The 11,177-nt window shown below is 40.1% G+C and overlaps 1 protein-coding gene across 1 annotated transcript; it reads right to left on the minus strand.

Moving 5' to 3' along the window:
* Positions 1-602: 602 nt before the first annotated feature.
* LOC141577253 (uncharacterized) lies at positions 603-7,402 on the minus strand. Its single transcript, XM_074361413.1, has 3 exons — positions 7,347-7,402; positions 2,419-3,666; positions 603-944 (listed from the first exon to the last, which is right to left on the minus strand). Exons 1-3 carry the CDS (start codon positions 7,400-7,402, stop codon positions 875-877), a joined length of 1,374 nt encoding a protein of 457 aa, XP_074217514.1. The 3' UTR covers positions 603-874.
* Between the last annotated feature and the right edge of the window lie 3,775 nt (positions 7,403-11,177).

Consider the following 11,177-nt stretch of genomic DNA (forward strand, 5'->3'; position numbering starts at 1 on the left):
ATTTTCTGAGCTTACAGATTTTACTTACTTATCACAAAACAAATACAAATAGAAACTAAAATATTTTAAAAATAATGAAAAACTTGGTTTGTACTTAGTAATTAAGAGGTTGTTCTGTTTTACCAAACTGATGTAAAAGCAAAAGCAAACTCTATTTCTTAAATTTTCTTGAGTATTTATCCAAATTAAAACAATATCAGGTAATGGAACACATCTGTGATTACCCTGAGATACATGTTGACCAAGAAGATACGTTTTCTGTCTTAGTTACCTCAGCCCATTTGTGGAACCCAGAAGTCCAATTTTTTCTGCATCCCAGCTGGCAAAAATGGTAGTTCTTCTCGGTCTCCAGCCTGTAATCATTGTTAACATACATGGTTAGGTACATCTGCCTAAAAACAAAGGAAAATTCACTCAAGTCACTTTCTGTCATCACTTGCCAAGGAAACATTATTTACCTCTACTAATCAGTTTTCCAAAATTCTGGACAACTTCTTATAAATCAGCAGTTCCACTGGTTAGGTCAGTACCTCCAAATACCCAGAAGTCCTGATGATCTCCCAGAATAACACACCTGTTTGGAAAGGAAGGCAATCAAAAGAATGACAACTTAGAATGTATTATAAAGAGCAGTAATTCATGTTTTTAAATTAAACTTCCTCCTGCTTGAGTTTCCTCCATAGAAAACCATCAAGGTAGTGTCTCCTTTTAGAATTTACCTTTTTTCCCCACATTTAATTATATCACATCAACCAGGAAAAAAATATTAAGAGTTGATTAAAATTTATCTTCTCTTACTCCTGTAATCTTTGTAAAAACAAAATGTTTTAAGACATTTTAAAAAATCCACCAACTCACCAAGTTTCACAGATCCTCAGGTAGTTCTGATTACATCGTAAATGCTTGTGATTTTCTTGATGTTATGAACATGCATTTTAACCTTCCTAGAATTTCACAAAGGGAACAAATTACTTCACATAGAGCATTATGTCTAACAGGTTCCTTCCAATGTTTTATTCTAAGTCTCAGAAGTACAAAAAACTGTTTAATAGGATGATAAATTCCCATATGCCCACCATCTAAATTCAATCGTTAATACTGTTGAACTATTTGCAAGCGAGTTGCGCAAATCATGACAGTTCTCTCCTATGTGTTTAAGAATGCACCTTACGGTGAGATTAAAAAAAAAAATCAGTATTTTATATTTTTCCTCCCTCATAACTCTATTGTTGGTACTTATTTAAACTTCAAAATCATTATTCAACGTGAAAAAGAATCTTGTTCTTAGCAATTTAAAAAAAAAAAATTGTGTATTTGTCCATTTAGAGCTCAAATCAATTAAAGGATATAAGCCCCAGGTGCTGTTTTTGATATTTTGACCAGGGAAAATTAGTTTCTGACTTTTCTCTTAAACTGTTACTGAAGCTACATACTGTTTTCCTTGTGTCTGTATGTGTCTGTTTATAAATCACATTTTTCATTGTGTACCTCTAGAGGGTATTAATACATGAGATAATAAAGTCTATGTTAAAGGAACTCAGTTCTAATTGAGTTAAATAAACACTTTTTAAAAAATTCTTATAAAATAAAACTGAACTTCTAATATCTTAAGAGTTTTGAAATTTTAAAACAAGCTTCTTACAGAACTTATAAAATACTTGCAGAATCCAAATTCACATTGCTAAGGCAAATCATTAACCAACAAGGCTCATTTAACCATTTTAGTTTAATAAAAACAGCTATCTCCTCTCTGATTCATCAGTGTGAAGTTTCCCTTTCCCTCTACATTTCAAGCCAGTCAAACTAAAGTTCTGATCATGCCATGCTGTTCCCCAACCCTGCACAAGCTGTCCTCTGCAGCTGGCGTTTACTGCCTTTCTTGATTCTGTGGAAATCTTAGTTTGTGTAAAATTAAGCTCAATGAGCACACGGTCCGTGGTCATGCCTCCTTAACACCAGTGCTGTCCGGGGTTAGTAACAGTAACGACTATGCTGGTAAGCGCACGGGGCCATGTAGCAGTTAAGCGTTCACCACTGTGACCATCTAACCCACCCCCACAGAAGTGACCAGTGAACTTCGCTCCTTCCCCTCTTCTCTCCTACTCCTTCCCTTAAGTTAACCTAGGGTTTTGCATGCATAGCATTTTGACAGTTATCTGAAACACTGTTTTAAACCCTCAGTTGAAAAGGGAAGACAAAATGTTACACCTGGCCCGGAGAAGGAGAGGGGTGGGGAGTGGCCCAGAGGAAGCCGAACGGGACGCGCGGCCTCGGATCACAACACAGCCCCATTCCTTCCCGAGTTTCGCAGCCGGGAAAGCAGAGGCCTGGGGCCCGGACCGCCTCGGGGCCTTCGGGGGAGGCCGAGGGAGGGACGGATACCCGCGCAGGGCTGGGGAGGGACCCGCAGGGACTCACCGTCTGTGCAGCGGCTCCTGACCCACGGTGGACGGGCGGCGGTGGCGGTTGAGGCTGCGGTGCCGGCTGAGGGGGCTGAGGCGGCGGCGGCGGCGGTACCGGCTGAGGGGGCTGAGGCGGCGGCGGTACAGGCTGAGGGGCCTGAGGCGGCGGCGGCTGCGGTGCCGGCTGAGGCGACGGCGGCTGCGGTGCTGGCTGAGGCGGCGGCGGCGGCGGCGGCTGCGGTGCCGGCTGAGGGGGCTGAGGCGGCTGCGGTACCGGCTGAGGCGGCGGCGGCGGTGGTGGTTGAGGCTGCGGTGCCGGCTGAGGCGGCGGCGGCGGCGGCGGCTGCGGTGCCGGCTGAGGGGGCTGAGGCGGCGGCGGCGGCGGCGGTTGAGGCTGCGGTGCCGGCTGAGGGGGCTGAGGCGGCGGCGGCGGCGGCGGCGGTTGAGGCTGCGGTGCTGGCTGAGGGGGCTGAAGCGGCGGCGGTACCGGCTGAGGGGGCTGAAGCGGCGGCGGCTGCGGTGAAGGCTGAGGGGGCTGAGGCGGCGGCGGCGGCGGCGGTTGAGGCTGCGGTGCCGTCTGAGGCGGCGGCGGCTGCGGTGCCAGCTGAGGGGGCTGAGGCGGCGGCGGTACCGGCTGAGGCGGCGGCGGCGGTGGCTGCGGTACCGGCTGAGGGGGCTGAAGCGGCGGCGGCTGCGGTGCCGGCTGAGGGGGCTGAGGCGGCGGCGGTACCGGCTGAGGGGGCTGAAGCGGCGGCGGCGGCGGTACCGGGTGAGGCGGCGGCGGCTGCGGTGCCGGCTGAGGGGGCTGAGGCGGCGGCCGCTGGAAGGACTTGAGGGACTCGAAGGCCTTCGCCAGCTTTTCCAGGGTCGCCATGGCGGCCTCCCGCCCCGCGGGGACAGCCCACGGAGTCGCCAGGACGACTGGCGGCTCCGGTCAGCAGCGGTGGCAGTTAACGGGGCTCGAGGCCGCCAGCAGGTGCGGACCCCAAGCGCGCGGCCATCTTGGAGCCGTCCCGACAGCCCCCGCGGCCCTGCGTCCTGCCACGCTCCGCCGGTGGGGCGGGGCCGGGCCGCGGGATTGACAGCCGGAGGCAGCGGCCTCCGCCAATGGCTGCCGCGCCCGCCCCTTGGGCCCAAAGAGCCGCCACGGCTGCTGGAGTCACTTCTTCCCGGCGAGGGTCGAGGGGTACTGCAGGGAGATCGGGAGGGCGGTTCCGGGGCCGGGTTGCGTGGCACGGCGAGGAGGGTGGGGAGGGCGGGGTGACTTGTGATTGAGGGTCTCTCTCGGCGAGGGGCGTCCCCGGACGACGCCTAGCGGGTGGCGGGGAGGCGGGGCAGTGGGCTGGGAGCCCGAGACCCCCGCGGGGCGCTAGCCCACCCCGCGGCGCGGGCGGAGGGCCGGCTCGCCGGACAGCCTGCTGCAATATGCTGACTGTTATATATTTGGCCTTACCATTGTTAGTTGCCTCAAATCACTCCTTGTTCACCTTCATGATCATTACCATAGATATATGTCTTACAATCCTCGTACTTACTATGTTCCCTCATGCTACAGGGCCATACACATGCTATTCTCACTCTCAGAAATAATCTTTTACACATCAATGCCCTACTCCCCTCAAGAGATTTGCCTATCTAATTCCAATCACTCTCAGTGCTCAGCTAATTTGTGAATTCATAAAGCCCATTACATTAACATAATTTCTTAACACCATGTCATTCTCCTTTATCACATTATTAAAGTATGCTTTATAATAACATAAAAACTCTTCCATGCATGAAGGTAGATATTAAACAATTAAGTTCACAGTATAAAGTTGTAAGTACATATACTGTATATTATGAAAAATGTTAAGGAATAACATACTATCGTTAAATTCATTCACAATTTTTCATAGAAATATGGAAATATTTATTCCAAGTTGGATCATCACTATATGTGTGTGTGTATATATGTATATATTTTTCATCCTTCATTCACATTATAAGTTCTGATAAAATATTGCCAACAATTAACTTTTATACCCCAAATTACCAATAAAGGAATAGGAAAGAAGGGAGAAAAGAAGAAAGGAAAGAAGGAAATTGAGGGGTTTTAGAACTCTTGAGATTGAGACATATTAGATAAAGACTCAGATCTGTACATTTATGTATGATAATTATTTTCCTAAAATTATATAAAAACATAAAGAAAACTGAAAGCTAAATATAAAATTATTTACAACCCAAATTTGAGGTTAATTTATATCTTCAATTGATATGCATTTTTTAAATTTAATATTACACTGTTCCATTGCTATAATATAATCAAATTCATAAACAGAAAACTATATATGATATATACATCCTCTCACCATTGATAACATCTCTGAAAGCATTTTTGAAGTAGAATACTTTATATTTAAAGTTTTTATCATTAGAAAGTCTTTGAATATTTTAACACTATTAGATTTAATTTGCTTCATCGTATTATTTTTTCCATTACATGAGAAATAATATCTTATATGGTTTTGATTCATTCTTTAAGTAATTTGTTAATATTGTATAATAAGTGAATTCATGGAATTAAGGAAAGAATTTATTTTAGGGCCTGATATGTAACAGTTTGACTACAAATCCTTCCTTCCTTCCTTCCCTCCTTTTTCTCTTTCACTCCCTCTCATCTTCCTCTCTCCCTCTCTTCCCTACTTTCTTCTTATTCCTTCCTGATTTTAATAATCAGATTTACTAGCTAGCAGGACCATTTTACTACCTCTGTAGATCTAGTCTCCCACAATTATAGCCATCTTATTCTACATTATATTAGTGTGATAAGCACACATATATATTACTTTTATCAAATATGTAACTTATAGTTTTGATTTTAAGTTAGTTAGCTATTTAATTCAGATTGTCCATCATTTCTTAGAAGTCATGGAGTATTCTTTCCAACACTTAAATGAGATATGTAACCAATGGAATTTTTTCAACAGAATAGTGAAACTGAATTTTAGCAGTGACATGCAATAGTTTTGTGGATATTTATTGATAGAATTTTGTAAGATCTCTTCTGTAATGTATACAGTATGTACATTTTTTCCACCTGTCAAAGAACTCCAGGCTTTGAAAAGAGAGGTTCTAATGGATCATGTGTTAAACTGCATTGGTTGATTGATCCTTATAAAAGCATGTTTAGTCATTGCTGTTTTTGGTAGTGGTTTTACCAAAAAAAAAATCTGACAAATTTAATTGTGATATTTAACAAATAATTCATAGATTATTTGTTATCACATAAAATAGAATGAATAATTGAATGCAAAAAATTCAACATGACTACTTCTACTCTATTGAAGTGTTCATATTGACAACTACCGTCTCCTTACACAATAGTTGCATTTAGTTAAATGTCTTGAAAAACATAATTTGGAAAACTCAAGGTCCTCGGGTGCCAGAACCTTTAATGTGCAATTCATTTTCACAATTTATGATTCTAAGAGAGTTGCTCCAAGTCAAGAAGAGGGAATCTGTTAATCAAAATTGGCAGAGAGGTACAGAGACGATTGCTTCCAGGTAGTTTTCTTTTTTCAAAGACACAGAGGCATTGTGTGAACAAGACACTTCTGTTGTTTCTGTTTTAGAGTTAAGATTTTATTGCTGAATTCTGATCAAAATAATTTATACATTTTAAATTTGCACTGAATGAAGGGAAAATCTGCACAATATGGATCAGTTAGATTGAACTTTGTATTCTCTTTTGACAAGTGTGTGTCCCTATACTTTTGCATATAGATCAAAAACAATACTTCAAGGCATTCTCACCAACAGCAAGCAGATCTCCAATTTAGAGTGTCTTGTCTTGCTTTTAATTTGCATTTAGAGTGTACCTTATTCTACTTGGGAAGTTGTAGTCTCACTTCTGTAAGTGGAATAGTGAAGCTGTTTATATGTGAACTTGTTACATGTTGGTATTATTGTGTCTGTTGGGGGCTGGGAAATAAGTAAGCTTAATAAATTGATTCAATTTTGAGTGTGTTTGAATTTAATGAAACTTAAATTGTACTGATTGATTCTCAACACTTTAATTACAGGTTAATTTCAGATCACTGAATTGTTTTATTTACATCAGGGCATCACACATAGGATAGAATGATATGTTGTAATATTCTGGATGCAGTTATTTTGGTTTTCACACTAATTAAAAGTTTTACCTCCATCTCCACCAAGGACAAAGGGACAAGAATACAGTTGTTTAGAAAATGATACATTTGTAGGCCATCTGCTCTTTGCATAGAACTGCATGAGCATTTGCTTATAAAAAGGAATTACGCTCCTCTTTTTAGTGTGCAGATTAAAGACAAGCCAGGAGAGAAAATATTAATGGAGACAATGAGAGGGCAAAAGCAATATGATTTGTTAATTACTACAGGAATATAAAATGCAGGTGGAAAGGTACATCAGTGAAGGTTAACCTAAATCTTGAATTGTGAAACAAGCTATAACCGTGTAATTAAGCTGAACTATTTACAATTGTTCAAATGCTTTGAATTTTTTAATCTCAAATCCTTTGCTCAGAATGTTCTTCCCTGTGTCCTATTAGCTTGTTATTTATTTTGAAGATTTTTCAGAATTGCTCCATATTATCCTTCTGTAACTCCTCTGAATTACCCTCAGTAGAATTAAATGTTTCCTCCATTGTGCTCCATTAGTAGCTAGTACATACCTTTATCATATAACTATTCAGATACTTGTATATCTCTTCAGCTTGACCTTAATCGCCTAGAAGTCAAAGCTTTGTTCTATTTTTTCTGTATCTCCATTTCCTAGTGCATGCTCCCAGATTTTATTCCTCTTCTCAAACCTTACTATTGAATCTATACTGGAAGTATCTTCTCTAGACACTCTTTGGGGAACCTGTTTTTATGACTTATAATTGCAGCCCAAGATATCTCTCATTATACCTCTAACTTCAATCTGATCACCTCCTCTGAAGTTTGACCTATACTCAGCTTTCCACCTGACATCTCTGCTTTAGTGCCAGAAAGGGTGTCTCTAACACATTTTGCAAACTCATCTCACTCCTTCCATAAAATATGTCCCCTATTTTGCTGCTTAAGCTCAGATTTTAGGGGCCATCCTTGATATTTCTGTATTCCTTAGTCCTCACATACAAAAAATCACCAATTCCTGATAATTATATTTCCAAAAAACACCTTCTTGATCTTCAGCATCAGGGCCACCACCCAGCATCTTCTAATATCTTTCTCTCCTTTTATTCACTGAATTTCAGTTGCACTGGACTCTGGTGTACTGAAGACTGTGACTTTTACCCATCTCAGTACTTAAATGTAATGATATTCTATCAGAAAAACATGAATTTGAATTCTTGGGCATGGCTATTTCCTTCTCTTCACTCAGCTCTCAGGTTGATTTACTTCTTTAAGGACAATATTGGGCTGCATATTCTATACAAGAATCTGCTACCCAGATTGTTTTCTTACAAAGCACTTGTCTCTTTCTTAGTACGTAAAATGTCATTATTTTGTATTCATGTCTGCCTTTATTATATAATATTCATTTCCCCATTCTAATTTAAAAACCACGAAGATAGTAATCATCTCACCATTATGTACCAAACATGTAGAACAAAGCCAAGCACATAAGAACACCATAAATATTTGTTAAAAAGATGAATGCATAGATTGAGAAAGAGAAACACCATAATCAGAAGGATAGAGGATGCTATAATGCAAGTTTTGTGGAGGCAGGCATATTTTGTTTTAATCATTATATCCCTTTGTCTAAGGACATTCTGATGTGTTATATGTATTCAATATTTGTTGAATAAATGTAAGAATTTAGAAAGCAATGCTTAAAGCAGTTTTGAATGACAACATCAATGTCAGGATATAGATTCAAGAAAAATAAAATTAAATTCTTCCACATGCATGACACACTTCAGTTTTTACAAAATTTCTGCTAACTATTTTCACTGCCTTATCAATCAGTAAATAAAAGGGGTAACAGCAGTTTTTTGGGTCACTGTATAAGATAATGTAATCAAGGTAATGAAGAAGCAGAAATAACTTAAGGAACACAGTAATAAACTGACTAATTATCAAAATGACTTTCATGGAGAAGAAAAAATAACAAAAAGCACTCATTATAAATTTTGATCTGTAAGTAACAAAGGGAAAAACAAGAATTTCAAAAAAAAATTAAATATACATTTAATGGTATAAAACTTCTATAAAAATTGGTTTTCTGTCACTTTATACAATAGTTATCCAACTGCAAAACTCTACAATAACAGCTTTCACATTTATTTCTTCTAAAGTCAATGCATTAGGCTAATTTCTCCTATCCCATTTCTGTTTCTTGTCACTCTCTCCAGGAGACAATGGAAAAGACTTCTAAATAACTACAGCATTTGGCCAGTTCCCAATGGAGGGAAAAATGAACGGCGTAAGGAGCTAAAAATCATCTATAGTTTGAGTGTTAACTTTCAGATGATAAACAACCCTCAATCTATTTTAGATTCTATTTTAGAAAGAATGAGAGGAGTAAATATGATATAACTAAATATCCATCCAAATAAATTTCAGAAATACACATAAATAGATTTTTAAAAAAGTTAACATAAAAGCATAATTTAAATTACAACTTAAACAAGGCTTAAATTTAATCCTAATTAAGCTGCACATTTCTTTGTATAATGTTCAGTGTGAGGATCTGATTAAATAAGTGTTTTCTTCTAAGTCTTCTCAAAAAGCAAGGGCATTATATTGCTTTTCATATGCTTAATGATATCTGTTTTGTAGTGTACTCTGATAGACACTAAAAAAATTCCTTTTATGGGCCCCAAGATCCCTGACATCACAAGGAAATGATTCATTTACAACTTCGGTAACAGATGAGTTTTTTAAGCAGTGATTTGGGGCTATTGTTAATAACAAGGTACATGAAAGCTTCTTTATAAAACTAAAATTGTATAATAATAATAAATAATACCATTTAGTAAATGGTAAATGTATTATGTAAATTGTTTCATGGAATCCCACACTGGGGACCTGGGCCTATTATTTCCCTTTGAATAACAGATTCTTCCCTAAATCATTTGAAATCTGTTCCCTGTAAATTTTAAATAGGATAACATTATTTCGTTATAATAGAGTAGTTTAAATTTAAGCACAACCATTCTGTTTCAATTATAGAAGTGTCATTGGGATTTAATTACACAATTTGAAAGACTGAGAGCAAAAACTACCTGTGTGCTCCTGATCTGGGAAGGAAGGCCTGGCTCCTCTAGACCAGGGTCTCTGGACTTTGGCATTATTGCCATTTTGGACGGGATTGTGCTTGTGTGTGTGTCTGTGGTAGGGGGGAGTGAGGAGGGATGCTGACTTGTATATTTTATGACATTTAGCAGCATCTTAGATGAGATCGCAATAGCATTGCACTCCTAGTATGACAATCAAAAATCTTTGCAGATCTTACCAAATGTCCCAGGGAAGAATTACTCCAGGTGGAGACCTACTGCTTAAAAAAATAAATAAATAAATAAAAAACTCTGAGCAACCCACCTGGCCACTTAAAAGCATAATCCTTCAGCCTCTCTTCCTTGGATACCTGGTGGAATCAGTGCCGCAGCTGTCACCCATTCCCTACGAAAATCACTGCCTTTGTCTGAAGTAGTAAAGCTGAGATACTGCACTCAAGAACTCACTACCAAGCAGTGAGCAATCTCCTCTCTAAAAACATCATGGACTCAAGTCAGGAGCCCTTTATCCTTTACCCTCTTCCTCCACCCTCTAAGGTAGATGGAGGTAGTAACCAGATGTGCTTTATTCAATCTATGGTTTCTGCTAATAGCCACATTAGAGAAATGAAGCTGCTTTTGTTGGTTTAAAAACTGACCCCATGCATGGAGGGTAAAGAGAGCCTGAAGAAAGAGGTAAACCACTCCAGACTGGTAGGTGGCAGGTTTAATAAGCATGGGAAGTTACATATGAGTTTTGTCTTGGGTGGCTGTGGGACAAATAGACTTCTGAACCTGCCCACCAGAATCTTAAAAGTTTATTTGGAGGCCTTTACTGGATTCAGTCACATGTACTTTCCAGATGGTCTGCATCATACATTGCTCTCTCAAGGCTGTGTCCTTGAAAACAGCTCCAGCTGTGGGAAAGGTGGTCAGAAGGTACATGGAAAGGGCAGGGGAGGGGTTGAGGAGCTCTGATTGTTGGGTCCAGCTCATGATTCAGCTGAAGTCATATCCTCTCATTGATGACCTCCAATAGCTCTTTGTTTCATTTTTGAAGCTCAAAGATCAATCTTTACCTAAGCCTTTATTAAGGACCTGTATGTGTTAATAAGCAAGGACTGTTGACATTTTATATCTATTTAAAAGACCATGGTGATGTGTCCTTCCATGGATTGTGATCACATGTAACCATAGGTCCACAGTTTCTGCTCTGGAGAAAATAATAAATAGGAACAGTGCAGAATCCCACCTTTAGATGAGCAGCTACTTTCAGATGTGGCTGACAGAGGACAAGGCCAATAAGCAGGCTAGTCCACTCTCATCCATCCTTTCTAAGAAAGAAGCAACCACAGCTCAGGGTCTCTAGAATTTCTAGACAGGTGAAGAAAGCCACATTCTGACAGGGGGCATGAATAGTGAACTTAATATCTAGAGATCACTTGATATTTAATTTGTCAGGGAAAATTTATTGAAATAATTTTGTCCAATTCATGTTGGTCAGTGTTGTATCAGTTATTTTGTGTTGAATGAAAGAAACA

The sequence above is a fragment of the Camelus bactrianus genome, chromosome 3, assembly GCF_048773025.1.
Source record: "Camelus bactrianus isolate YW-2024 breed Bactrian camel chromosome 3, ASM4877302v1, whole genome shotgun sequence".
In the NCBI taxonomy this organism is placed as follows: domain Eukaryota; kingdom Metazoa; phylum Chordata; class Mammalia; order Artiodactyla; family Camelidae; genus Camelus; species Camelus bactrianus.

Excerpts from the sequence above, each read along its gene's own strand:
- LOC141577253 (XM_074361413.1), bottom strand. The coding sequence starts at position 7,402 with ATGTCAGGTGGAAAGCTGAGTATAGGTCAAACTTCAGAGGAGGTGATC. Across the intron at positions 3,667-7,346 it reads GAGGAGGTGATCAGATTGAA|TCACCCCGCCCTCCCCACCC; the intron begins GTTAGAGGTATA and ends CTCAATCACAAG. Across the intron at positions 945-2,418 it reads CAGGAGCCGCTGCACAGACG|GAAGGTTAAAATGCATGTTC; the intron begins GTGAGTCCCTGC and ends GTGAAATTCTAG.